Source organism: Poecilia mexicana, unplaced genomic scaffold (assembly GCF_051168715.1).
Source record: "Poecilia mexicana isolate PSO_F unplaced genomic scaffold, ASM5116871v1 scaffold_22, whole genome shotgun sequence".
In the NCBI taxonomy this organism is placed as follows: Eukaryota; Metazoa; Chordata; class Actinopteri; order Cyprinodontiformes; family Poeciliidae; genus Poecilia; species Poecilia mexicana.
The window spans coordinates 11,629,360-11,653,293 of NW_028263391.1; the positions used below are offsets into that span (position 1 = coordinate 11,629,360).

Below are 23,934 nucleotides of genomic sequence, written 5' to 3' on the forward strand. Positions count from 1 at the left end.
CAAAACAGCTGCCATTCTTCTCTTTATAGGATGTGTGCTGATGAATTTGCTAGTTATTTAAACGTAGTATACTTCAGAAACAGTCCTGATCTAATTCGTAAGAACAGAAAAGTATCATAATAGTTGGCCATAAGACTGTAGGAAGAGCTTCAAAATATAAAATGGGAAAACAAAACGGGGACAGAGACAAAACAAGTGATGCATTTAAACTCAACCTGCTAATCAGGTGATTGGTGCCGCAATTAAACACATCAATACATCCCAAAATTGAAATGTATACACGTGACAATTAACAAAAAAATAAATAAATCTTCATCTCAAATTAGAATTTATTTCCATTAAGCATCTCCCAGAAGGAGCTTGCTAATGGTTATTCTTGATTTGATCTGTGGTCAAACTCTTTCCAGTTTTGTAAGTGTCGACTGACTCTAACTTGGCTGGGAAATCATGTCAGATTTTAACATTTTTACTTCCATTTATCTCAATAGTTGATAAACTCTCCTCTTCACAAAATTCACCACTAAAGAAAATAAACTATAGTTTAAGTAGATGTGAAAAACATTGTTTTGCAGAGACGAGATATCTCTGCAAAACAATGTTCGAATGAAACAATGCTTTCATTCCTAGGAGTGGAATGAGGGTACAAATTGGTGAGCCGTAAATTTACCCAGAGACGGCATGACTTTACTCTCTGTTAGCGTGTCAAATAACATCAGCACAAACCTTTCACAACAGCTGTCAAGCAGGGTGGTAGAGTAGTGATGATTTGAGTTTTCCACCTGCTGGACGCAGACATCTTTGCAGGCATTAAATGGATCATGAACTCGTCTCTATATCAAAGTTTTCTATAGTCAAAAATAAATCAACTTGTTCGACAATTAAAACTGGGCAAAAACTGGGTTATCAACTGGAAAAAATGTCCCCAAACTCTGCAGCAAATGGAATAGCTGGAATATAAAAGAATGAAGATGCTACAATGACCCAGTCAAAGTCCAGACCTCAGTCTCATTGTGTTTCAATGCAATGCATTCAAAGATTTGCGGCTTTCTCTTAATAAAACGTATAATCAAGCTATGTCGCCTTTTATTTCTCCATTATCAAGATTAATATTATTTATGGAAAAATGCATGTATATGAGGAGTATTGTCTAACTGCCTGCAGATAAGAATAGGATTCATGTCCTTAATATGAGAATTATTATTATAGTGACAGTTTGATGCACTTTAGCTGTGTGTTTGTGAAGTTGAGTGCGTATGAATTGTAATTGCGCTGGCAGCTTCAGGGCTCCCGGGTGGTCGCAGGGAGGAGAGTGAGCGTCTAAACGTATACACACACATGTCAGAAGGTGAAATAGTCGGGCGACAAGGGGCCAATTAATGTGTCACGTCTGTGTTTGTCTCTCCGGCTTCTGCTTCTGCACCAGGTTAAAGAGCAGATGAATAGGTGGGGTAAATGCAATTGTGGGCCCGTGTGTGTCTCTTTCATGCCCGACGTCCGGCAACAATAAGCAGTGCATTAGACCAACTTATCTCTGTCCTCATCGTTGGCGTACGTGGACACACACACACTCGTAATGAAATCACAAAGCCTCCATATCATTGCTATCACAGAAAGATATAAACCCATTAGCTTGTTCCTTTGGGCACAGACGCACACACATACAAGCACAGGTTTATCATTACACGCTGCAAAGCTTTTCCAATTGTATTATCCCTCTGATGTCCTTCCCTCTGTTGTCTGTTCCAGTGCCTTGGGGTGGAGGGGACAGAAAGTGTGTGTGGGTTGTCGAGATGCTAACCGAGATTGTGTGTTCCTGAAAGAAGAGGTATCTTATAGATGAGCTTCAGAGGATTTTCTCATTTTTAAACGTAATTTTGAGCCTCTCAAGAAAATTACAAAGTTGTCTTGGTAAAAAAAAAAATTTTAGGCATAAACAAAGCAGCAACTTCACAAGGTTAATTAATTTGAACTTTTGACTTTTCATCCTTGTAACAACTGTTGACTCTGTTAAATGTCTATAACTCAGTCAGCCTCAGTGTTTATCAAAATCTCATGAATTACTGATAAAATAACTTTTTTTTGAGTTATAACTCAAAACTGCTCATGGCACTTTTAACAACTGCCCCTATATAGAAAGAAGTTTGAATTTCCTTTAAAAACTTTTCAAATTTTCAAAAAAAAAAAAAAAAGACGAGCTTACTATGAACTACTACATCCAATATTGATCAATGTCAGCTTTTTGCCAAAAAATAATGAATAAAAGCATCTAAGTAAATGAAACCATTCTCAGGATGAATTGTACGATGTAGTGAGAAAGCTGGGATGGAATGAAACCAGTGTCTCTGTACAATGGTAAGCAAATCTTTTTAACTCCAAAGACAACATTAGTATCTATTATGTTCAGTTAAGTTTATTTATGCAACACCGATAAAGAGCAAATGTCATTTAAAGGAAATTTACCAGACACTCTGTTACATTCATTGCCATTTGATTCTTTTTTTTTTAAATGCAAGTTTAGTTTATTTGTAGAATAATTTCTAAGGAACCCAACAAAGGTGTCGAGTTGTTCATTCTGCACCAATAAACCGCACCCGCTAACTTTGAAAAGAAAAAAAAAAAGAAGGTCTCCGCATTATGCGTATTTTATTTATTTATTTTTTTTAAGTTTAATAATTATTTGATTTTTTTTTTTTACCTCCCTTATTACTTGCAAAACTGTAGGGGGGTGAAAAAAAAAAACTCCAAAATGATCTTTTGTGTCAAAACGTCCTGTGCGAACATCTGTGTGACATATTCAGCTTCATATGGACCAAAACCACAAACACACATTCTCCATACAAACATTGCCATACACACACACACATCCCAGCAGTGGTCCCAGCTCCTAATGTGCTAACAAGCTCCTTTCTCCTCCCCCCCGTCTCCTCCTCTGCTCCTCCATCCACCCTCCGTCTCAAGCGATCACAGGAGTCGAACTCCGTCACAATGAGCTGCGCGACGGGGGGAGGGAGGGAGCGCCAGGGATGGCATGAACACTTCACTCTCTTCTATCTTTTCAGCCACGCACGAGAAAATGAGTTTCTGACTCGACACAAAAGAGCCTCTTTATCCACCCCCTCTCCTCTCTGCTCTCCTCTTCTCCCTTTTTCCTGTCTTTCTCCCCTCATAATTTCCCTTTCTCTCTGCTTCTCCATCTGAAAGAGATATTTTTCAGCTAATGACTTTATAAGAGGAGCCATCTGAAATTCAATTACAGAAGATTTCATAGTGGCGACCGCCATTTGGATGGAGGGAAGTAGGGATGGACGGCTGGATGGAGGCAGAGATGTGTGAACATCTATTTTCTATGACCTCTCACTGATTTTGACTTAATTTTTTTATTTATTTATTTATTTCAAATTATAAACTTAATTTGTGTTGCATGTCTTCTGGTAGAGAAACCAGAATTGGAAAAGCAATCATTAGAAAAGCTGCTAAATTTCAGCTGCTGTTTCTAATGTCAAGAATGAGCGTTCTGCCTCAAAGAAGTCAAATTTATAGCAACATAAGCTGGGAGGTGACATCATTGAGAAACTGAAATCGCATTTAAAAGCTAAATTAAATTTATTTGTAAAAGGAGAAACTCCTGGTTTCTGGCTTCAGTCAAAGCTTTTTCACAGCCGCTTGCTCTGACGACAAACAGAGTTGACACCACAAACAGGCCGGAGATTGGGTCAAAGTTTGTTGTTTTCGTTTGTCTGTTCCACTATTACTGCCAAACATGATGAGATACAAGCACAAATATATTTAAACCAGATTTGATCACCCTGCACTGGTAACTGCTGCGGCTTATAGGCACTCTTTACTGTCGGATAAATCTTTCACGGTTTTTTCCCCCTACATTCTTCAGATGGCTTTTTCTTTTATGGGATCATTTTCTTGATAAACCTGCACCGAACTTTGATGCATTATAAAAACATTTCAGCTTTCCAAGTTGGATTACTCAGAATTTTTTATTTATTTTTTTACTTTTGTTGTGTTTGTGGGTGGGAATGTCCAGGAGAGGTTCTAAAATTCATTGGTAATTCCGGTAAATATATAATATTATTTTATCACATATATTATCGAAGTTCCTAATGTTTTAGACATTGTGCCAGTTATTGTTTACCTTTTTTATTTATTATTTATATTCTCAAAATAATGAATTTTCTTATTCAAAATTAGCTGAACAAGTAACAAGTTTACCATAAGCTATTTATTTTAGTTTGTGTTAAAGTACTTTTAATCAACATGTTCTTTTTTTTTTTTTCTTTTTTTTCCGCTTATCTTCGTTAAGAAAAGTTTTTAATTTAGCTTTTCTTAGTTTGACTCATTTTTAAGAGTTAAAAGTTGTTTTTCTTTCCTTATTTAGAATTTACATGTCTCTTATTATGTGATTCTTTCCAAAAATATGCCAGGTTATTTGAGATGGTAAATTGCAAACTTTTAAACTTTTGTTTTGTTACTAAAAACCATGTTTGTGGAAATGCTGCTGCACATTTAAACAACTCAATCAAGCTTTCTTCTTCTACTGCTTTACACTAGCTGGCGAGCGACTCTGTGCATTACCCCCACCTTGTGGAAACAACCCATTACAACCAGAGTTTGATTAAATCAGACCAGTCATATATTGAGTCTTGTGTGGGATTGTTTTAGTATAATATATTATCTCTAAGTATTTGACAGTCATCGTCTAAACCTAACTTCCGATACTACACTGGCTAAATTAGTTTGCGTGCACATTCTTCACTTGTTACCAAAATCCCTGATTTCAATAACATAATTTGAGCTTCAGGTCAGTTTGAAGGAAACCCTTTCCTCACCTTCAGTTTTAAATTTCCTCTTTATCAATACATCCGCTAACATTACTGACTAGTTTTAACACTTTTGCGATTACATCCTTCTTTCCTTGCTGTAAAAAGTTGCTGTGTTGTTTAGTGGCAGAGCTTCCTTATCGGTGGCCAGGTGTGTGTAGCATCGGTCTTGTATGTCAGTCCCTCCAAATGTTCACATCCTCATTGTAGGGGAGTTTGTGACATGGTGACATGAGTCTGCAGGTGGAGACCCTCGCTGAGATGAACAAAGAGGTACAGAAGGACCGAGGAGCCTGGAGGAGTCAGGCTGCAGAAAAGTAAAGTGATGTTCTTGTCATTTATCTCAGCAGTTGGCACCGCGTTTCTGTATGTTTTCCTCCTTGTTCGTGCTCTGTTTCCCCATCTCTGCAGACCTCTTTCTTTCCAGCAGGTGTCCTTTAAACCTTTTCACCTTTTCAAAAAAAAAAACAAAAAAAAAAGAAACCGCTGCAGCCATCACAAAACCTCCTATTCTCCCCCTCCCTGCTGGTAAACATGTTATTAAAACTTGATATGAAGATGATTAGGTGTGGTTTGCTTGCTCCTAATTGCGTTTCATCCACCTCTCTCACACTGACTGGAAGGACGGGGGGAGGAACAAGTGCGATGCAGGGGAGCAAGGGAAGCAGGAAAAGGCAAACCGTGTGATCGCATGGCGACTCGGGGTGAGAGACGGTGGATTCACGCTTTGCATTCGCCTGCTGCTCTTCCCTCGGCTCCTTCCGGATGACGCGCACCCACATACTCGCTTTGTTGTTCTTTACTGTTACTTAAATATCGCCCTCCTTTCTCACCTTCTCTGCCACTCGCTGCAGGATTCTCACCCCTCTTCCTCCCGTCTCCCGTTGTCTTTTTGCAACTTCTCTTCCACCGTCGTAATCTCACTTTCTTTGCACTTCGCGTTTTGTCGGTATAAAGAGTTGAAAAGTGTTTTGGAAACGATCATTTCTTGTGAATAGCAGGGGGTGGGCAAAAACTCCTTGACGTCCCGATTACTCGGCCCAAAGTTTACCAGAGTTTCCTCCTTTGCTTCTTCCTCCTCGATCCGGCCGACTGCACTTTAAAGGAGCCATATTGTTGTTATTACCATCGTCCCTAACCGAATCAGTTACCATTAGACCTGAATCTTTCTCCTTGTGAGGCCCATAGACCAGCTCTCTAACCCAATAGAAAACCCATGGGCGCTATTACAGATGGCCGCCCCGTTTCGCGAGGCACAAACACACAGATTTCATTCTGAAGATTCATTGGCCTAATCCCATCACACACTCAGACATTAACCCATGCACTTGCGTACACACATGCGGGCGATTTTATCAAACGCAGGCACACAGACGCAAAAAACACGCTCCCATTGAAAACCCCTCGTTATTGGAGCTCAATGAGTAAATGGTAATGCTATTGGAGGATGATGGGGGGCTGCTCTGTGTGTATGTGTGTGTGTGTGTGTGTGTGCGTGGGGGTGTGTGTGTGTGTGTGTGTGGCTGTCGTTATGGATGGATGTATTAGGCAAACTAAAGAAGAGAGGGCAGATCTCATTGTATCAATGAGGTTATCTCTAATGGGTGGACAGTTGAAGTTCTGCCTTTCATTCACACAGATCACTGCTTGAACCAGAGCCGCTTTCTGACCTGCTCAGTGTGACAGAGAACGATCAAAGTGCTCATGTTTAGGTCTTGTTTTGTTTATTTCATTTGGTTTTTTAGTTTTGATTTTCTCGTTCACATGGGAATTTTGCTTCGTAGAGTTCATCAGTATAAGATGAAAACTATTTTCCTGTTTTCATTTAACGTATTTTACTTTTTTTTTTTTTTTTACAATCAATGTAATTTTTAGCCATTATATAAATTTGTTTACAAAAAGGTGGTTATACATTAGTTATTTATTGTTGTAGTTGCAGTTTAGAGACAAAGCAATCAGCTATTAAGGATATGAAATTTTATTTTATGTAAACTATGTAATTACCTAATTTTCCTTCCGTAAAATATTTGATTTTATAGGCTCTTGGTGATTTTAAATTATTATAACATATACTTTTATTCATTCTTTAAACTAGTTTTTAGTAAATTGTGCTGTTTTGATTCTCTTTTTAAAATTAATTTTATGATCTGCTAATATTTGACAATTGGTCAGTTATCTTTATTTTATTATATTTGATTTCATTTGGTTGAACAATTTTGAAATAAGCAAATAAAAAATTATTTTATATAAATTTATCTTTATAATAACAGTTCTCTTAAGTTTAAATTGGCCCAATAAAATATTTTATTTTAATTCATGCTCTGTTTTTTGCATGAGCTCCAACAGGTTCTTAAATTTGTTCTTCGTCACATTTTTTTTTGTCGTTATTCACATTAATTTGCAAGATTGTGCATGTTTTGAATATACCCATGAAAGGGAATTTCTTTTATCTTACTATATTTTATTGTATTTTATGTATCGGCTTGCGTACATCATAAGTTTATTATTTTAATTTAATTTATTCACATATTTACGACTTGCATTCCTTACTGTACTAAAAGAAAATGTTTTTATTTTCAGCTGATCCTATTTCTATTGTTACCAAAAACCTCCAGCTCCAGCAAAAAAATAAATAAAATAAAATAAAAGATCAGGAGAAATATATAATTTTGATTTCTTTTACTTGACACGACGTGTTGGTGAAGTTTGTCCTTGACTTTGAGCTCAGCTATGAGGAGCGAGCCCGATATCTAGAAACCATTGTGCAGCACCACCAGGAGCCAACCGCGTTCGAGGATTACGCTGCTCGAGTCTACAGCCCAGCTCCCTGCACTCACCCGCCCTCCGACACAGGTAAGACCAGAAACCCAGTCAGGCCACATTTTGACACTCCAGTGTTTCTCATGTTTCCCCCTCAGCGCTTGTGAAACAATTTAGTGAACTGATTTTTGTTTGTTATTGTTTTGTTTTGTCTCCCCGATAATGTTGGATTATTAATTTTCCCGATGTGGAGCGCCTCCCCTCCCCACAGCCTGGCAGCTCGCAGTCTGAATCCCAGCCACAGTTTTCGATTCAAAGCTGCACTCGGCCTTTTTCTCTCTCCAGAGCATCTCTGAGGAGTTAGGCAACATCTGATCGGCATTAGAGATGCCAGCCGCACACGTCAGAATCATATGTGTGACTCCTCTGTGAAACATTACACCGATTCACTGATTTTTAGCAAAACATTAAACTTTTGCTTTGTCCTAAGACTCTCGTTTAATTGTAATTATTCACAGTGGCGTCTGCATGTGGACCATTCATCGTATCAATAACAGGAAGTTACATTTATCTTGAAGTGGTGCAACTTTATTACGCAGGCGTGTTTTAGTGTAGTATTTCTGTTTCAGTGTTAAATGTGTGATTGTGTGTGGGCGTTTCTAAATATCTTTCTGCTCCTCATTTTACCTTCTAATCTGTTTAAAGCATCAATACTTTTTTTTTTTTACCAAGATAATCTTAATCAACCTAATTTAAGGCTGAATTACATCTGGCATAACCCAGTTCACCTGTGTCACGCTCCCCTTAAATATGTGCTCTGTAATCAGATGTAATTTGCTCAGTGTTGGTTTGTCAGTACTTTGCTCCAGTTGCAAACTTCAGGGCACAGGATCAGGCACTTTAGCTTCGACTTGGGATGTATAAACCCAGATATTATCCAAAGTCGTAAGCTTGTGAACAACATCTGGACATTAAAGATCCTGTGCTTTGAAATGCGTCTTTGTCTTTCTGTCCTTTTGAGTTAACCTGCAGTGCCCCTCCCCTAACAGCAAAGTGATGATCTTCTCTTCTTCTGTTTTTGTTTGTTTAATTTCACCAATTCTATTTATTTATTTATTTTTATTCTTTTATACTGTTATTTTTTTTCCTCTTTCATTTTTTTTTTGTTTTCTTTTCTTTCTGTTCCCCTCTTTCCTTTAGATCATTTTGTCTCACTGTATAGCTAAAAGGTAAGCCTGGTTTCGTGATTGGAAAGCTTTTCTCTGGTTCGCTCTTCCCTCTGACATTCCAGCCTAACATTTCTCTCTTCGGCTCCTCCACCACGTCGTGTGTTTTTTTTTTTTTTTTTTTTTTTTTTTTTTTATTTGCCGTTTCTTCCTGTGTGTTTTTGAAATTGTAAGCAGGCCTGCATGTCAATAACAGCGGTCTCTTTCTCTTCAAAAGGAGGTTTCACTTTCTGCTACCCGGACAGTTTGATGTTGCCGTAACTTCTGCTAATTTTTACTCCGTGGATTTGGACCCAAACTTGATCCATATGAGACACCAAACTGCTCTGAAGTGAAAGTGAGACTTCCTCTTCTAATGATGAGACGTTTTAAGCCCTCCTCTCCGTTCAGTCGCTTGGTGATTTTCATGATTGTTCTGTTAACCTGAGGCATCACTCTGACCTGGTGAATCTTGACCTCTGACCTCGCTGTTTGCTCCTGTCCTCCTGGTTTTTATGTGACGTCACACTGCTCTCGCTCTCTCTCTCACTCACTCACTCACTTTCTCACACGTTACTGCGGGTAAGCAGTCCTCCACTCATACACAAGCTGTCTGAATGTGAACTTTGAACTAACTCTGTATCGATCATGTTTGACTCGTAACGTAAAGTTAAAGTAAATCAGGTTTTTATGTCTTTGTAGTAAAACAGGTTGTTGGTTTGTGTTTTGTCCTCCTTTGTTGAATGTTTTCAGATTCTTTACTACATATGTTTGTGTTTCTTTTTCTTGTCATTCATTCATTTTTGTGTATTTTCTTTCTCCTCTCTCAAACTCCCTCCTTTCATATTTCATGTCTCTCTGTTTATGCTTACTTTACCTCCTCCTCCTCTTTTTCCCTGAATTACATCTTTCCGACACTTTCTGCCTGCTCTCATCCTTTCTTTTTCCCTTTGTTTCACATTGTGATCCATACCTTTCATTTGCTTTTATCCCAATTCTAATAATCCTCCTGCTTTATTTTTCTGTTCTTCCACTCATTTAATTGCTCCTCCTTGTTTCTCTTGTTTTTTTACCACAATTTGAATTACATTTTAACCTACTTTACTTTCTTTCTTCTTTTCACTTTCTTTTTCCCTTTCTTCTTTTACTTTCTTTCCCTTATGTTGTTTTACTTTTACTTCTCTTCCCTTAACTGTAACTTAAACCTACTTTACCCTATTTAATTTTTCCTCACCTTATTTTTCTTTGTGTACTTTATTTGATGTAACTTGTTTTCCCCTCCTTCACTTTACTTTTCCTTACTTCCCTTTCCTGTCAGCGTTTCTCTTTTCTATCTTCTTCCCTCTCCTCTTCAGAAGAGCATAGCGTTTTGTATCTTATGGTCCCTAAACCTGTTGACAGCTTAAACCAGCTGAGGGAGAAGAGCAGAGGCTTAAAGCAGAAGGTCCTTCATGCTGGCTGTGAATGGTATGAACTAGGAGATAAAAACTGTAGTCTGGTGGCATCGACAGCATTTTTATGTTTTTGTAACTAAACCCCAAAAGCTGCAAGTAGTCGAGCAAATTAGCATCAGTAAAATTCATTGGCGATTTATTATTAATAAAGTATTTCTGTGTTAAAAACGCAGACCGGTGAGCTCTTTCATGGTGTTTTTCTTCCTGTAAGCACGTCTTGGGGATTTAGGGAACAAAGATACAAGATGACATTGAGCTTCCAGAGCCTCTGTAGTAGTTTTGTCTGTCTGTCTGGTAGCTGCCTGTCTGTTTGTGAGTCGTTTTGTGTCCTTTGTTTGTCTGTTGGATTAGTTTGACTGAGAATCTCCGCAGTCTGCCTCAGTCTACCTTATTTTGGGGATAAGATGTAATTTTCTTGTTCTCCCCTTATCTCGTTTCTGCTCATCCACCCTCCCCCCACTCCCTGCTCGCCTCACCTACTCTTGCATCAAACTTTTCCTCTTCCTCTCCCTCCCCCAACTCCTCAGGCTCCTGCCTCGAGATGCTTCGGGGAGAAAGTCCGGCTCTTGGGGAGGCCGGGAGCGACTCGGCGTCCCCCATGTCTCCTCGAACTAGCAAGACCCGCATGTCGATGAAGCTGCGACGGTCCTCCGGATCCGCCAATAAGACTTGAGTCTCTCCACTTGATCACTTCATCCTCACAAATATAGCTTAGGTTAAAACCTTTAGTGTCACATCTCATGTTCATCAGGGTTGAACAATGGCTGCTTTTCCTGCACTGAACACACTCACACACTTACAAATGTACATCTGGTATAATCTCACCGTATAAATCTGCAGCTTTGCTTTCATAAAACACTCACTCCAATGCTGCTGAAAAAGTTCAACTTAAGCTGTGCAGTATTAGATCACACCAACACGTGCCATGTGTGGAAGTTAGCAAAACACCTGTGTTACCAAGACTGCAAAACCGTATTTAAAAAATTAACTGTGCCACATCATGCACTGCTCTGCAAGCAATGCTAGAGAGGATAGTTGGTTGGATAAAACGTCAGAACAAACACGTCAGTATGTTTGCAGCTATTTGCAGGGGAAAGTGTTTTTATTATCGAATACAAACATATTTGTGGAAGTTAGAAAGGTTCAGAAATCACAACCTAGGTCATGCTGTCAACTGTGCACAAGCACTGATATTCACTGCATTTGTTTTGTCTTTTTTTGTGTAAATTCTGCTTTCACTCGAACAAAATTGTCAAATGCTGTATTTTTATTTGTCCCTCCAGAAACAAGATTGCTTTTTTTTCTTTTTGCTTTTTTGACTATAAATATGTATTCTGTATATCTATACAAGTATAAATATATATATATATATACATATATATATTAGATACATGGATGTCTATGAGAGTATGTACAGTGTGACGAAGCTTGTTGTGTAAATAAGATTACAAGAAAAGCTGCCAAAGCCAAAACCGTGGTATATCCTCAGAGCATGTGTTTGCTATAAATAAAAACATAGGTCAACACTACAGAATGTTACTCTTAACTACAGCATTTTTCTTCATCAGTTTGCACGTCATCCTCTGGAAATGTAGAAATCATCCCGTTTAGTTCACATTGTTAATTAGGCGGAGGATCTCTCTGGTTTGTCTGTCTTTCCACAGACTTCAGCTGATGTCAGGTTTTGCAACTCCAGCATTTATTTCACTTGTTGCTTAATGGGTCCTGATGAAAAAGACAACAAAAACCAGTTTGCTGCAGATTGACAGCCAAAGATGAAAAGAGGTGGAGTCGTCGTTTTAGAATATGTATATTTTTAGCATTAATCTGCTCTCTATTTAGAGGCATCGCAGATCTCCAGATCAAATTAGATGGGACTGATTTGGAGAAAATGTTACATTTGTTTCCCTTCACATATCCATTGCCCAGTATTAGTTTAGTTTTCTTTTTTACTGTCTCAGCCATAGATTTTTATAAAAATAGATAAAGAAATAAATGAAAGGAAAGGGACTGTACTTTTTTTGTTGATAAAATGCCATTCTTTAATAAGACCGATTAAATGTTTCCTTTTTGTTTTAGAGTTGAACTGAGTGCTGGTCCCCTTTAAATTATTTTTAGAGGTCAAAATACAATTTATTGTTATGAATTCTGCTGCCTGGACGTGTGCGCCATCCCAGCACTTAAATCTGCCCATATCTGCATGCTCATCATGTAATAATTTGTTCCTTTCTTAATCGTTTTCCTGGAAAATAATTTAACAATACTCAGTTCAAAACCCATTAGCATAAGCCAAAATAAAATAAAACAAATGTTTCTTCTGTGAGATGAGGAAGAAAGTCGCATTTAAGTTGCAGCAGAATTATCCGCCGCCTTTGTAGGCTCTGGATGTCCACATGTTGGCAGATGTTTGTAACTACTGATGTAAAAAGAAACTGCATTTCAGCACTAACTGCATGTTATCAACACACACACACATGCTCGCAAGCTCAGCAAACCTTTAAACAGTGTAACTGTTTAAAACACAAAATAAAGTGTCAATGTGCAACAATGGACTTAAACAATAAAAGATTTGTACCTGTGGTTCCTGAATGTTTATTGATGTGACAAAAAAAGGTGATCATCAATATGTTTATTGACGGTAGCTTGGAATCAGTTACACAGTGAACGTAGAACATATTAAAATAGATCTGTACAGGCTTCTAGGAGCTGCGGTTGTGTTTTTAACTCCATAGTCATTTTAAAATCAATATTGATATGAATTATGTAGCAATCTGTTGTTACATTGAATGCTTTGTTTCTGTATGAAAATATCATAGAGCTGAAACTTTATCAAAACACGTTACCGTAATTTTTTTTAAATCAACTTAAGGAATTGCTTCCACACCGGTTTATTGGCTATTTCAGCACCAAGGACAGCGACCCTCTACTCCATTTAAATTTCTCCATGTAGATTTTAACGCCTTGCATTTCATTTCAAAATATATAATTGAAGATTACTTTTGTTTACCGTGTTAATCAGAAAAATGGAATTAAGTTTTAAATTAAAGGCACAGGGACAGCTTAGTCCGAATACACAAAACAAAATCTACATTTAAGTTTGCCTCCCGTCATTGATAATCGATCAGTCTGATCGTTTTTTATGGTCGTACTGTCATCTGCAGCAGCATCACCTGCCGATTCTCGGTGGGGTGAGACTTGTTGATGTGTCTCGTGAGCCCAGGGGAGCTGAAGAACGTGGACGGACAGTACTTGCACGTGAAGATCTGCTGCTGCTCGCGCTCCCCGCCGTTACCCTCCTCTCTGTGCGCGTGGAACCCGTCCGCTGCCAGCGCTCCCCCCAGCGTTTCCGCCAGCAGCTCGTCCCTCATCGCGTGCCACACGCGGTGCTTGTCCCGGATTTCCACCGACGGGAACCGCGCGCCGCACAGGTGACACAGGAACACCTGGCCGCTCTGGACACTGCCGCTGTCGCGCGCTTGGCTGTAGGACGATGGGGTTGGTGAAGCGTGCGCTGTCATCTCGTGTGCGGCCAGGTGTTTCTTCAGGTAAGCCTGCCGGCGGAACTTCTTCCCGCAGTAGCGGCACTCGTACAGTTCCTCCTCCGCTAAGGACCGGACGAAGGTCAGCGGCGGCTGTTGCGGCTGCTCGCCCGGGGTTAGACGCAGGAGTCCGGACGGAGGGGTGTCCGCGGCTCTCACGTGCGGCTGCAGGTCCGGGTTCCGGTAGTGAGTAGAGGAGGAATCGGGAGTGTCTCGGGTCCGACCGTGGAGCAGCAGCACGCGGGAGCTGTCCAGGTGCTGATTGGTGTGCGCGCGCAGCAACTCATTCTCCTTTCCCTCCAAGTCCACGGGCTGCCGCTCGTGCGTGACGAAGTCTCGCGCTTCCTTTAGCGGCTGGGTCCGGTTCGCGTGACCTTCGATGCCCTGGTTGTTCACCGGACGCGGTTTGTGCCAGCGCCGGTGGGAGGCCAGGTTGGCGGGACAGCTGAAGACCTTGTCGCACTCGGGGCAGCGGTACTCCACGCGCACTATGCGGGAGCATTTGTGCTGCGCGAGGGAGAAAGGGTCGGGGTACTCCTCCTTACAGAGCTGGCAGATAAACTCTCCGAGCGGCTGAGTCCCGGTGGGAGCAGACCTCCTCAGCTCCGGGCTCTCCTTCTTGATGCGCAGACCCAGAACCGGAGATGTGGTGACCTCATCCTCGAAGTTCTGTCTCCGGTTCGGTTTGGGTTTCTTCGTCTGCTTAGTGCTGAGTTTGTTCTGGTGGTCCGGCTCAAGGTACGAGCGCTTTCTTGTGGTGTTCTCTTGACCCATCAGGGTCAGAGACGGGAACAAGTGCACGTGAGCCAGATTCGGGTCGTACTTGTCGTTGTGACCATATGACTGCGCGTGGAGACGGTTGTTGTTGCTGCTGCTGCCGCCGCCGCCGCTTGCGAGCAGCCTCTCGATGGAAGCGGACACAGAGGTCGGTGCGGCGCTCACCAGGAACGGCAGGTCCGGTAGCTCCGGTACCGGGGAACACGGCTGCTGTTCGCTCTCCACGTGCTGCTCCAGCAGCCTCGTTCCCACTGGTTTGACTGGACTACAAGACTTGTTTATGGTCGGCTCGTATGGGGGTGGATGTGGGTAGAAACAGGGGAAGTCACCGTCCACACTCAAAACGTCCACCTCGGTCTCCGGTAACTGCGCGTGCCGGTCAGCCTCCGCCTCCACCGCGGGCTCCACGTGAGGGCTCCACGCCTCCCTGCCCGGATCGTCGCGGAGTTCCGGCGATGCTCCACCTGGAAGGTCATTCAAGAGTCTCACTGAACCGTAGCTCTCACCCTGCGCGCGACTCCGGTCACAGCTGGGCGCTTCAGGTGTGCCGGTGCCGTCGCTTCGTGCGCGGTACGTCGCCGAACCTCGGCGGTTGCGCTTTACCAAGAATCCTCGAGGCATCGTGATGATGGCGAGGATGTTGCGAAAGAACAGCTCGTGTGTGGAGACTGACTTTGAAGTGCAGCTTTGAAGTGGAGAGAGGGAGGGATGGAGAGGCGCGCGCAGGTTGGATGAGCGCACGAGAGAGAGCGAGAAAACAATGTTTTTCTGTTCAAACTTTGAAGACAGCGTCATAAATCTAGCTTTAGAGAATGAAGTGTCCATTAAAGAGACTTTACACCCCAAACTAACATCAATGAGTCATAAAGGTGTTTAAATAACTAAAAAAAAAAAAAAAAAAAACATGTCAGATAAAAAAAACCCGCAACTTTTTGACATTTCGGGACTGTGATTTCTGATAACTTAGAGAAAAAAATAACAAAACCAATGAGAAACATTTAAAACAGAAATGTCTAAAGAAAAGTACAATCTGCGGCTGAGCTGAGCAGTGCTTTAATGGTGGCTCTGGTGTCCCTCATCTTCCTCTTCCCAATACTCCGTAAATCATCTGTATCGTTTAGGTCAGGTGAGTTTCATGGCCTATCTATCACGGCGATATGATATTGATCAATCTGGTATTGATACTTTTGGAAACGTGGGCATATTGTGCCAAATCCTGCTGAAAATGACATCACCATCTCCATAGGACTTGTCAGAAGGAGAAAGCGTGAATTACTCCAGCAGGGGACCAACACCAAGAGATGACGTGGTACCCCGAATCAGCTGAGCCTGTGAAAACTTTAGTTTGGACTTCAGTGCAAGGCTGGATTGCAAAATTTTCTATAAAGAGGACTGTAAACCATTTGGCAAAAGTCCAGTCCTTCCTTCCACTAACCCATCTGGTTCAGGAGATGCTCAACACAAGCACTGGAACAGTTTTGTTTGTGTGTGTGTGCGTGTGTGTGTGTGTGTGTGTGTGTGTGTGTGTGTGTGTGTGTGTGTGTGTGTGTGTGTGTGTGTGTGTGTGTGTGTGTGCGCGCGCGTGTGTGTGCGTGCGCGTGCGTGTGTGATTGCTCTTGAAGTGCCAACTACAGCCAATCAGCTTGGAAATCTCCACCAAACTGTTTTGCTCCCCATATTGCTGCTAATCCATATTGCTGGCGTACCTTCTTTTCTTAACCACACTTTTTCCTTCCACTCAACTTTCTAATAGTTAAAGCACATTTAAAACAGCTAGCTTGATTAGCAATGACCTTATGTTGTAGACTGTAGTTAACAACTTTCTGCCTGATAAAGTCAACAATCTTCCCCCATGATTATGCTGAGCGTAACTTTTCTGTAATAAAAATCTTTTTTATTATTATTGCTGTTGTGATATTTTTGAAGAACACGACTTTTTATTAGCTGTAAGCCATAATAATCATCAATAAACATGTAAAGCGTCCATGTAATTAGAATTGTATTACCAAAATAGATATAAATTGAGGATGGTATCCTATGTTAGAGTTAAAATTGTTGTTTCTGCAGTAAATACATCATTTAAAATTATTGCTTGCTTCTGTTTTAGCTTTTTGACTCGAAATTTTCAGGGTAGACTTAAACAAGAGTACGGAGTAACAGATTCAACGGGGGCTGTTCAGCTTGGCGGATCTTCTGCTGTTATTCAAATGTTCTGCATTGAGTTCTCACTCATGCGTCTAATTTGTCACTCACTGCGCTTTCTTGTCCTATTTATGTCTTTTCCCGGGGTGTTTTATGACCATACTGGTTTTATTTTGCCCGTCTTACCATTTGGAAGCTGTTCCAAGGTTTTGGGCTTTGCCTGCTACCAATCAAGAGAAAAAACGGAACCAATTCTTTGTGTAGTTCAGTGTGCAAATAGAAACGGCTCCCACGGGACTCGGATCCCGATCTTATCTCTTTTAATACCACTAATGACCGTTTCTGTGCCGCTGTGTGACAACACCGTGGGCATCGCTTTCCTCCTGAATGAGTCCCCTGAGAATCTGCTGCAGCTGATAAGAGATCGGAAAGAGATCCGTGCTTCTGTCCGTCCTCCAGCCCAGCGGGCTTTGGGGCCCCTCTGCGGGCCGGGCCAGGAGCTCCGCAACACGGCCAGACGGGGGTCGGTGCCTGGAAGTATAGAGCCGCCTGGGGAATAGAGGTATAGAGAGATGAGGATGGAGGAAAAGAGTCCCACAGCAAACAACTAATTAAACCACATATTCAAAGTAAATTAATAAATTTTAAAAAAGCAGTTGAGAACAAGCATGATCAAGTATAAAGTTGTAAATGAATGAACCATACTACACTAACAGTATTCTTCAAAATACAGAAATTGATTGAGATTTATGTATGTGAGCCTATATTTCTAAACCAAAAAAAAAAAAGATGAGACTCTACAACTCTTATTTTATGCCCACAAATAAAATTAGATTTCAGAAATTATTTTCAGCAATTTCCAAGAAATGTCTTATTCTTATTTTTCCAATGTTCTTTAAAAAATCGTTGATGTCGCTGCCTGAAGAAGAGGAGTTCAATCTTCTTCAGCCTATTGGAGTGGGGGATTAATTTAGATTGGAGCTTTTTCTGCAGGAGGATGAGTGGAAAGACAAACCTCTCAGTTTATTATTGAAACCCATTTGCAGAATAAGTTTAGGGATCTGAGCGGAGGTATTCCTCCTGCACATAAAATGAGTCACTTCAGGGCGAAAAATAATTTATTTAAAATAAAAATAAAAACTCAGCATGATGTTACCAACAAACAGGTTTTCTCCAACCATAAGATTTCATTGGATCACAGAATCTTCTTCCTTATATCCTGGGAAAACTGCACCGGAAATTTCTTAAGAGTATTAAAATATGAACTTCTGTTAATATTGTTTTGTTCATTCTTGATCTGAAAAAACACAAGTAATCAGAAACTATGCTAAGAATCTTTTGAAAGAGCTTTGCAACGCCTATTTTTCTGTAGCTGAAGTTGCGAATCCTAACAAAATATCTGACTTTAATATTGACAAAATAGCTTTGGCCTTTGCAAAATTAAAACATATTATTTTACATATCAAAACATTTATTCGTGGAAAAACTTTGGGCTTAGACTTCAGCTTCAGTTAGTTGTTTGAATTTGACCAGATTTAATTTTTTTTTTTATTTCCTTTATTTAACCAGGTAAACCAGGTTTAATGCTGACTTTACTGATCAAATGTTTGTTTTTGTTGTACTAATTCAAAGTAAATGAGGGATGGGAATATTATAACGGCAGAGTGATTTGTGAATCGCAATATGAGTTTTTCAGCATTGATTAAAAAAAAAATCTATATTATCCCTTATAATACTGTAAATTATCTGATTCAGAGTACCCAGGCTGGTCAGGATGTGGAAACACAAATCGTGCATTATTCTACCTACACTCAGTGCCACATATTGACAGAGTGAATGCACGATTAAAATTAAATAAATGTTGAATGTGCCTCCACTATAAAGCCAAAATCAGTGGAGGCCGGTATTCCTGTCTCCACATCAGATCTTTGAGGCTCAGTTAAAACGACCGCTGGGTTTTTGATCTCCTGTCTCTCAAAATGTTCATTTAATCAGGCCAGATCCAGTTCTTAATCCTCGTATCAGAAGTTTATTATCTGAGAATGACTGAGAGAACAATGCATTAGAGGAATCTCCAGTGAAGCAGAACATCTCTTAGTTCTGCAGGTGGTTCCTTTAGTTATGACTAACTAAATCCTCATGAAATAGATTGAAGCTTGTGCTTTTAATGTGACAAAATGATACAATTCAACAGGTCAGATGCTTCTGTAAGCCACTGAATGTTTCACATCATTTGTGCCTAAAATTCAACCTTTTTCTGCAGGGTTTTTTTTTTTTTTACCACATGGTCGATGGCATGATGGTGATGTTTCTTTTGCTGCAAGAAGATTGAGAAAATCTTTATCTTAGTGCAACACCAATGCACACCTAAAGGAGTCAGATCACATCATGAGACGAAAGGGCGAGCTGGGACTGAAATAACACGAAGCAGACAGCTTTCAGTCATCTGGGCTAAATTCTCCCAGTCAATCTCCTGTAAAAATATAGATCAATTCGGTGTGTAGAGGCTGCTGGCTTTAGGACATGGAGAGTGTGTGTGCGAATGTGTGTCTTTAGTTTGCATCGTATCGGTGGGCAGTGAGCTGGATAATTCCCCAGACTGCTGGAAATGACTCTATTGATCTGCGCTTCTCAGTCACAATCTTCTGAGGACTGCAGCTTGTACAGCTGGTCCATCCGTCTGTCTGGAATAACCTGGACCTTCCAGCCCGACTGGACGTACCGGGAAGTCTTCTGATCAGCTTTCAGTCATTCTTTAATATCTGTTTATTGTTTTTAACAAGATTTCTTTCATATTTTGCTTGCGGTGGATCAACTGTTTTCAAAGTTGCTTTGCAAATCTCAGATGTGCTGCCACTTTGTTTTTAGAGAATCTGGAGACCCTTTGCAAATAAGCAGAGTTTGTTCAGTCTTTTTTCTTTTTTAGATTTACTATTATGAGCTGTAAAATGTAATATTCTAAATGTTACATGGTCAACTTCAGGGCTGTAAGGGGATCCTGTGGCTGAAAAATGAGACCAAATCATCACTGATCTGCTACTGTGACTGATATTTACTATGGTTTTCTATGGCCTTGTGCATTATGGTCAAATTGGTCCCATCTGTCCAAAGAACATTTCTTTTCTAGGCCTTGTTGGAATTTTTCCTCTTATAAAGACAAGATTTTGTAATTCACCACTTTACAAACAAGCCACACATATTCACTCTTTTTCTTACTTTTCTGTTACAGATGTTAGCATTGGGCATGCCAGCTGAGGCCTGCAAAGTCTGAGATGAAGGTTTTTCCTTTCTACTTGGCATGGTCTGATCTTGTATTGGATTTCTGCATTGTGTATTACTGGGAGGACTGGCAGATTAAATGTTTTCCATTTACTAATCTTTCTCAATGGTCAATAACAGATTGCAAATAATTTGGAAACACAAGGAGAAGCAGCAACGGCTGCTTCTCCTTGCTGATGTCTTTCCTCTTTTGTCCAGAGCAAAAAATTGCTAATACTATTGCATTTTTTAAGTAGCACCTGCTTGCTATTTTCACTCTTGAATATTGGTACCATCTGGGGCATGCTTACCAAATGGCACAATTGGTTTTAACAGAAAAAAAATGTTTTTCCTATTGGAAAAAAAACAAAACAACAACAACATGCCTTAATAATTTGCAGGTGTCTCTTTCTTACAATAAGACAAGTAAAAGTAAAATTTTGATTTCGCATGGACAGCTTTTTTTGAAAAAAATCGATTTTTATAGCTCTGTCTCTTCAGCTTTTCACTCTCCTCAGAAAACTGATTACTTGTCGCCATCTACTGGTGAAATGTTACTACAGCTCATTTGCCCCCTATCTGTTCTGTCAGATCTTTGAGTCATGTTCTGGTGAGAAATAGAAATAACCTGCTAACAATCTTTCCAATGTTTTGTACACATACATACTGTGATCAGCCAGCTGATTGACCTCCGCTTCATCAGATCAGGTAAGTTCAGCTTCTTCAAGGTCGGACCTGATGTCAACAGCAACTCAAGCAGATATGTTTCCAATTTGTACGAAGCAGGTTGTTTGTTGTCATTGCAAATCAGGCTGTGGGCATCACTTGCTTCTCAAGCATTCTTGTACTTTCTACTTCCTGGAGTATAAATCATAAAAATGTTCATTATTTGGTATCTATGATGCCTGAACACATTTTATGTGTTGTGTTTTTATGCATAGTGGTTGGTCAAGTGTGCTAAACCTTATTATTGTGCATAAATAATCAGTCTCAATTACATATAGTAAGGAAAATAATTGGGTATTTCACAGATTTAGCATTTATTTACCATCAATCAAATTATTACATACTCAACATATATTTTCTAATGACGTAAGTAAGTAAAAATGAAGAAAATTAAGAAAAAAAAAAAAAGAAAAAAAACTGTAAGATGTTGATTCTACAGTACAGGGAAAAGTGGATCATTATCTGGATGAATATTCAGTGAATATTCAAAATATCATCTAGTGATCAAAGGTTTCATTTACAGTGTAAGACATGAACAAAAACATTTATCACAACTGAGTTTTAAGAAGGAGATCGGACCTCTTGCTGATTCAGCTGTGAAAAAAACGTCTTCCTGGATCTTTGGGGCTTTTTCTCTTTGTGTATCTCAGACAGGGAAGGAGTCATCATGAGGGCCTAATCAGCCAATCAGAAGAAAGCTTTTGATAACACGTTGCCAGTAAGAAACTGATTTGATTTTGTTTTCTTTGCAGTGGAATGTGATTTTTTTTTTTTTTAAGGAATGGGCTGAACTTTGGACTTTAAATTGAATTTATATATTTTTTTAAATTATATCAGAAAATAGTGATATTGGAGTGTAATTATGTTAAAAGACTGTAAGCATGGAAAATATTCTTTTTTTTAATTTACACCAAATTTATAGTTCAAAAATAAAAATAGAGCCACTTTTATTTGCTTGTACCCAGCCAGCGTTACAAGGGTTTTCTGTTGAACACCCAGACTCTAATTGCAGTTTTTACATTTTTCTTTCAAAAAGTGGAATTCAAGCCTCCCTGACTTGTAATATTTTAAACATCAAACACAGTAAATAACGAAAAAAATTAATATTTGGCCTTATTAGTGGTTCCCAGGGGAAACAGGAATCGCCATGCTCTTCTTGCATGAATCAGTAGTTTCTTCTCTCTTGCATAAATCCATAGTGGTTGCCCTGGGAAACCCAATGTATTTTCAGAAATTGCCTAATTAATATTTAGTAAACAGGAAGTTGTCTGAATGCTTCCAGTAGTCAGGGTAATCAGGAAGAGATGCTGTGAGAGTTTCCAGACCAAATTTAAAGACTTAAAGCCGAATCATAAAGACTTAGAAGGGATTTTACATTTTACAGCTGTAGTTATAATTTGTTGTAAACAAAATTGAAGTTTTGTTTCGACTGCAATTTTTTTCTGACATTCCCTAATAGATGAATATATGAAAAAAATCTTTATTAGAGAATTTATTATACATTTTATAAGATTTTAATATTGAGTGGTTAAGATATATACACATTGTTATCTAAATTAGAAATATCCAGACAGTAGAAGAAGTGGGTCATGTGTCTTTAATGTAGAGCAATCAGAGAATCTAACAGGTAAGGAAACAGGTGAGAAGACTGATCTACCCTCCCTGCTGCACACTGTCATTCTTGACAGTGCGATTTAATGAGTCACTGATCACTTTGACCCTTGTGTCATGTAAGAGTGTGGCTGAGTGATTCATCATGAATCAGCTGGCGTTATGCACCTTATGCTTAGGCCCAGAATCCCCAGGGATTCCCACTGACACAGACACGTTCCACAGGTTTGTGAATGATCTTACAAATATTTAACAGATGCTTTTCTTTCTTCAGAGACGAGAGATAAACCACTCAGACATAGTGGTCTGAGTCGGACCTTTCGGTATCATTTCAAAGTGACTCCTGAATGACTCAGGATTTCATTTTTTCCTCTACAGCTTCAGTCGGAAGTTTTCATCCACTCACCACTAGCTTGATTATTCACTTTGGGCTTTCACTGTATGCGATTTATTCAGACATTTTCTTTTCCACTCAGTATAGTAGCAACTTTTGACTGCAATGATTTCTTATAAACACAAGAATAAGATTCACTTGGTTAAAACTTGCAGTTTGAGCTTATTCTCCTTACAGCCATTAAGAAACTTCTGGTATAATCCCGTCTGGATTTTTGAATTAGTAGGTAATTCTCTTGGTTTTATTTTTCCATAAAATGGCAGTGATGCCCCACAGCATGATGCAGCGACCACCATACTTGAAAGCTGCATCAGTATACTTAGGATTAAAAGCTTCACTTGACTGATTTTGTCGTTGTGGGTCAGATTGCTCAATCTCGTCCCACAACATTTTGTCCAGATGTATTTTGTTTTTCCGTATTGGTAGCTGCTAACTTCAGTTGAGCTGTTGATTGTTGAGCATTTGCCTCTTTGTTGGAAAGTCTTTTCTGAGTCTGTGGTGATGATCAATGACCAGAAGTCAATGGGTCTTGGTTTCTTAAAGTTAAAAGACGTTCTATAATTTTCAGGGCCTCTTATTCTGATCATTGGGGGAATTTCTTGAAATAAATTGTTTGCAACTTTAACTGGTTCATCTGATGCTTGAGGATTAAATATTTGTGGCTTAATATCCTGAAACTAATAAAACAGAAGCCATTTGTACAAGTAAAATCCCAGACTACAGCTTTGTTTCTTTGGGCAATTTTTCTAGCAATTTTTCTAATTTGCATAGAAAAAACATCACAATCAGATGGGTTTTTTTGTGTTATTGCCAGATGGCTTTTTTTGTTTTGTTTTGTTTTTATCCACATTGAACTCTCCAAATATTAATAAGTAATCCCATGTACTCAGGTTACATAAAGAAATATCCATAAAAAAAACCCACACCTCATCACACACATAAAACCAGCTAAGTGGAGCTTTTCCTTCCCTGCTCATTTTGCAGCTTTGAATGTTTTCACCATGTTGGAGTTTTTCCTGTGCTGTTTCAAATGCTGGTTTCCAGTCACTGGTCTCATATGACTGACCTCCAGGTCAGCTAAAATGGTGACACTCATGCTTAAAATGTTTGCAAATGTTTCCAAACTAAAACTCCCAGACAGCTAAACCTGGAAGTATCTGATTTGCTCTCCAAAGCATAAAAAAAGCATTAATAAAAATAAGATAAGTTGTGGGATTAAGTCGACTTTTGTTTTCT

The 23,934-nt window shown here is 39.6% G+C and overlaps 2 protein-coding genes across 5 annotated transcripts in view; one reads left to right on the plus strand and one right to left on the minus strand.

Annotated features, from left to right (window-relative positions):
• ralgapa1 (Ral GTPase activating protein catalytic subunit alpha 1) overlaps positions 1-12,831 on the plus strand; it is a 61,725-nt gene extending 48,894 nt beyond the window's left edge. For 3 of the 4 annotated variants that reach the window (XM_014995727.2, XM_088002696.1, XM_088002697.1), the window contains 2 exons: positions 7,561-7,685; positions 10,779-12,831. In XM_014995727.2, coding sequence (XP_014851213.2) covers positions 7,561-7,685; positions 10,779-10,924 — 271 coding nt within the window. In that variant the 3' untranslated portion in view covers positions 10,925-12,831. Of the gene's footprint in view, positions 1-7,560; positions 7,686-10,152; positions 10,265-10,778 lie in introns of all 4 variants that reach the window. The other variant, XM_088002698.1, reaches the window with a different exon arrangement.
• A 34-nt stretch (positions 12,832-12,865) lies between these two features.
• Positions 12,866-16,318, minus strand: insm2 (insulinoma-associated 2). The gene has a single exon (XM_014995730.2). It carries the CDS (start codon positions 15,390-15,392, stop codon positions 13,389-13,391), a length of 2,004 nt encoding a protein of 667 aa, XP_014851216.2. The 5' UTR covers positions 15,393-16,318; the 3' UTR covers positions 12,866-13,388.
• Between the last annotated feature and the right edge of the window lie 7,616 nt (positions 16,319-23,934).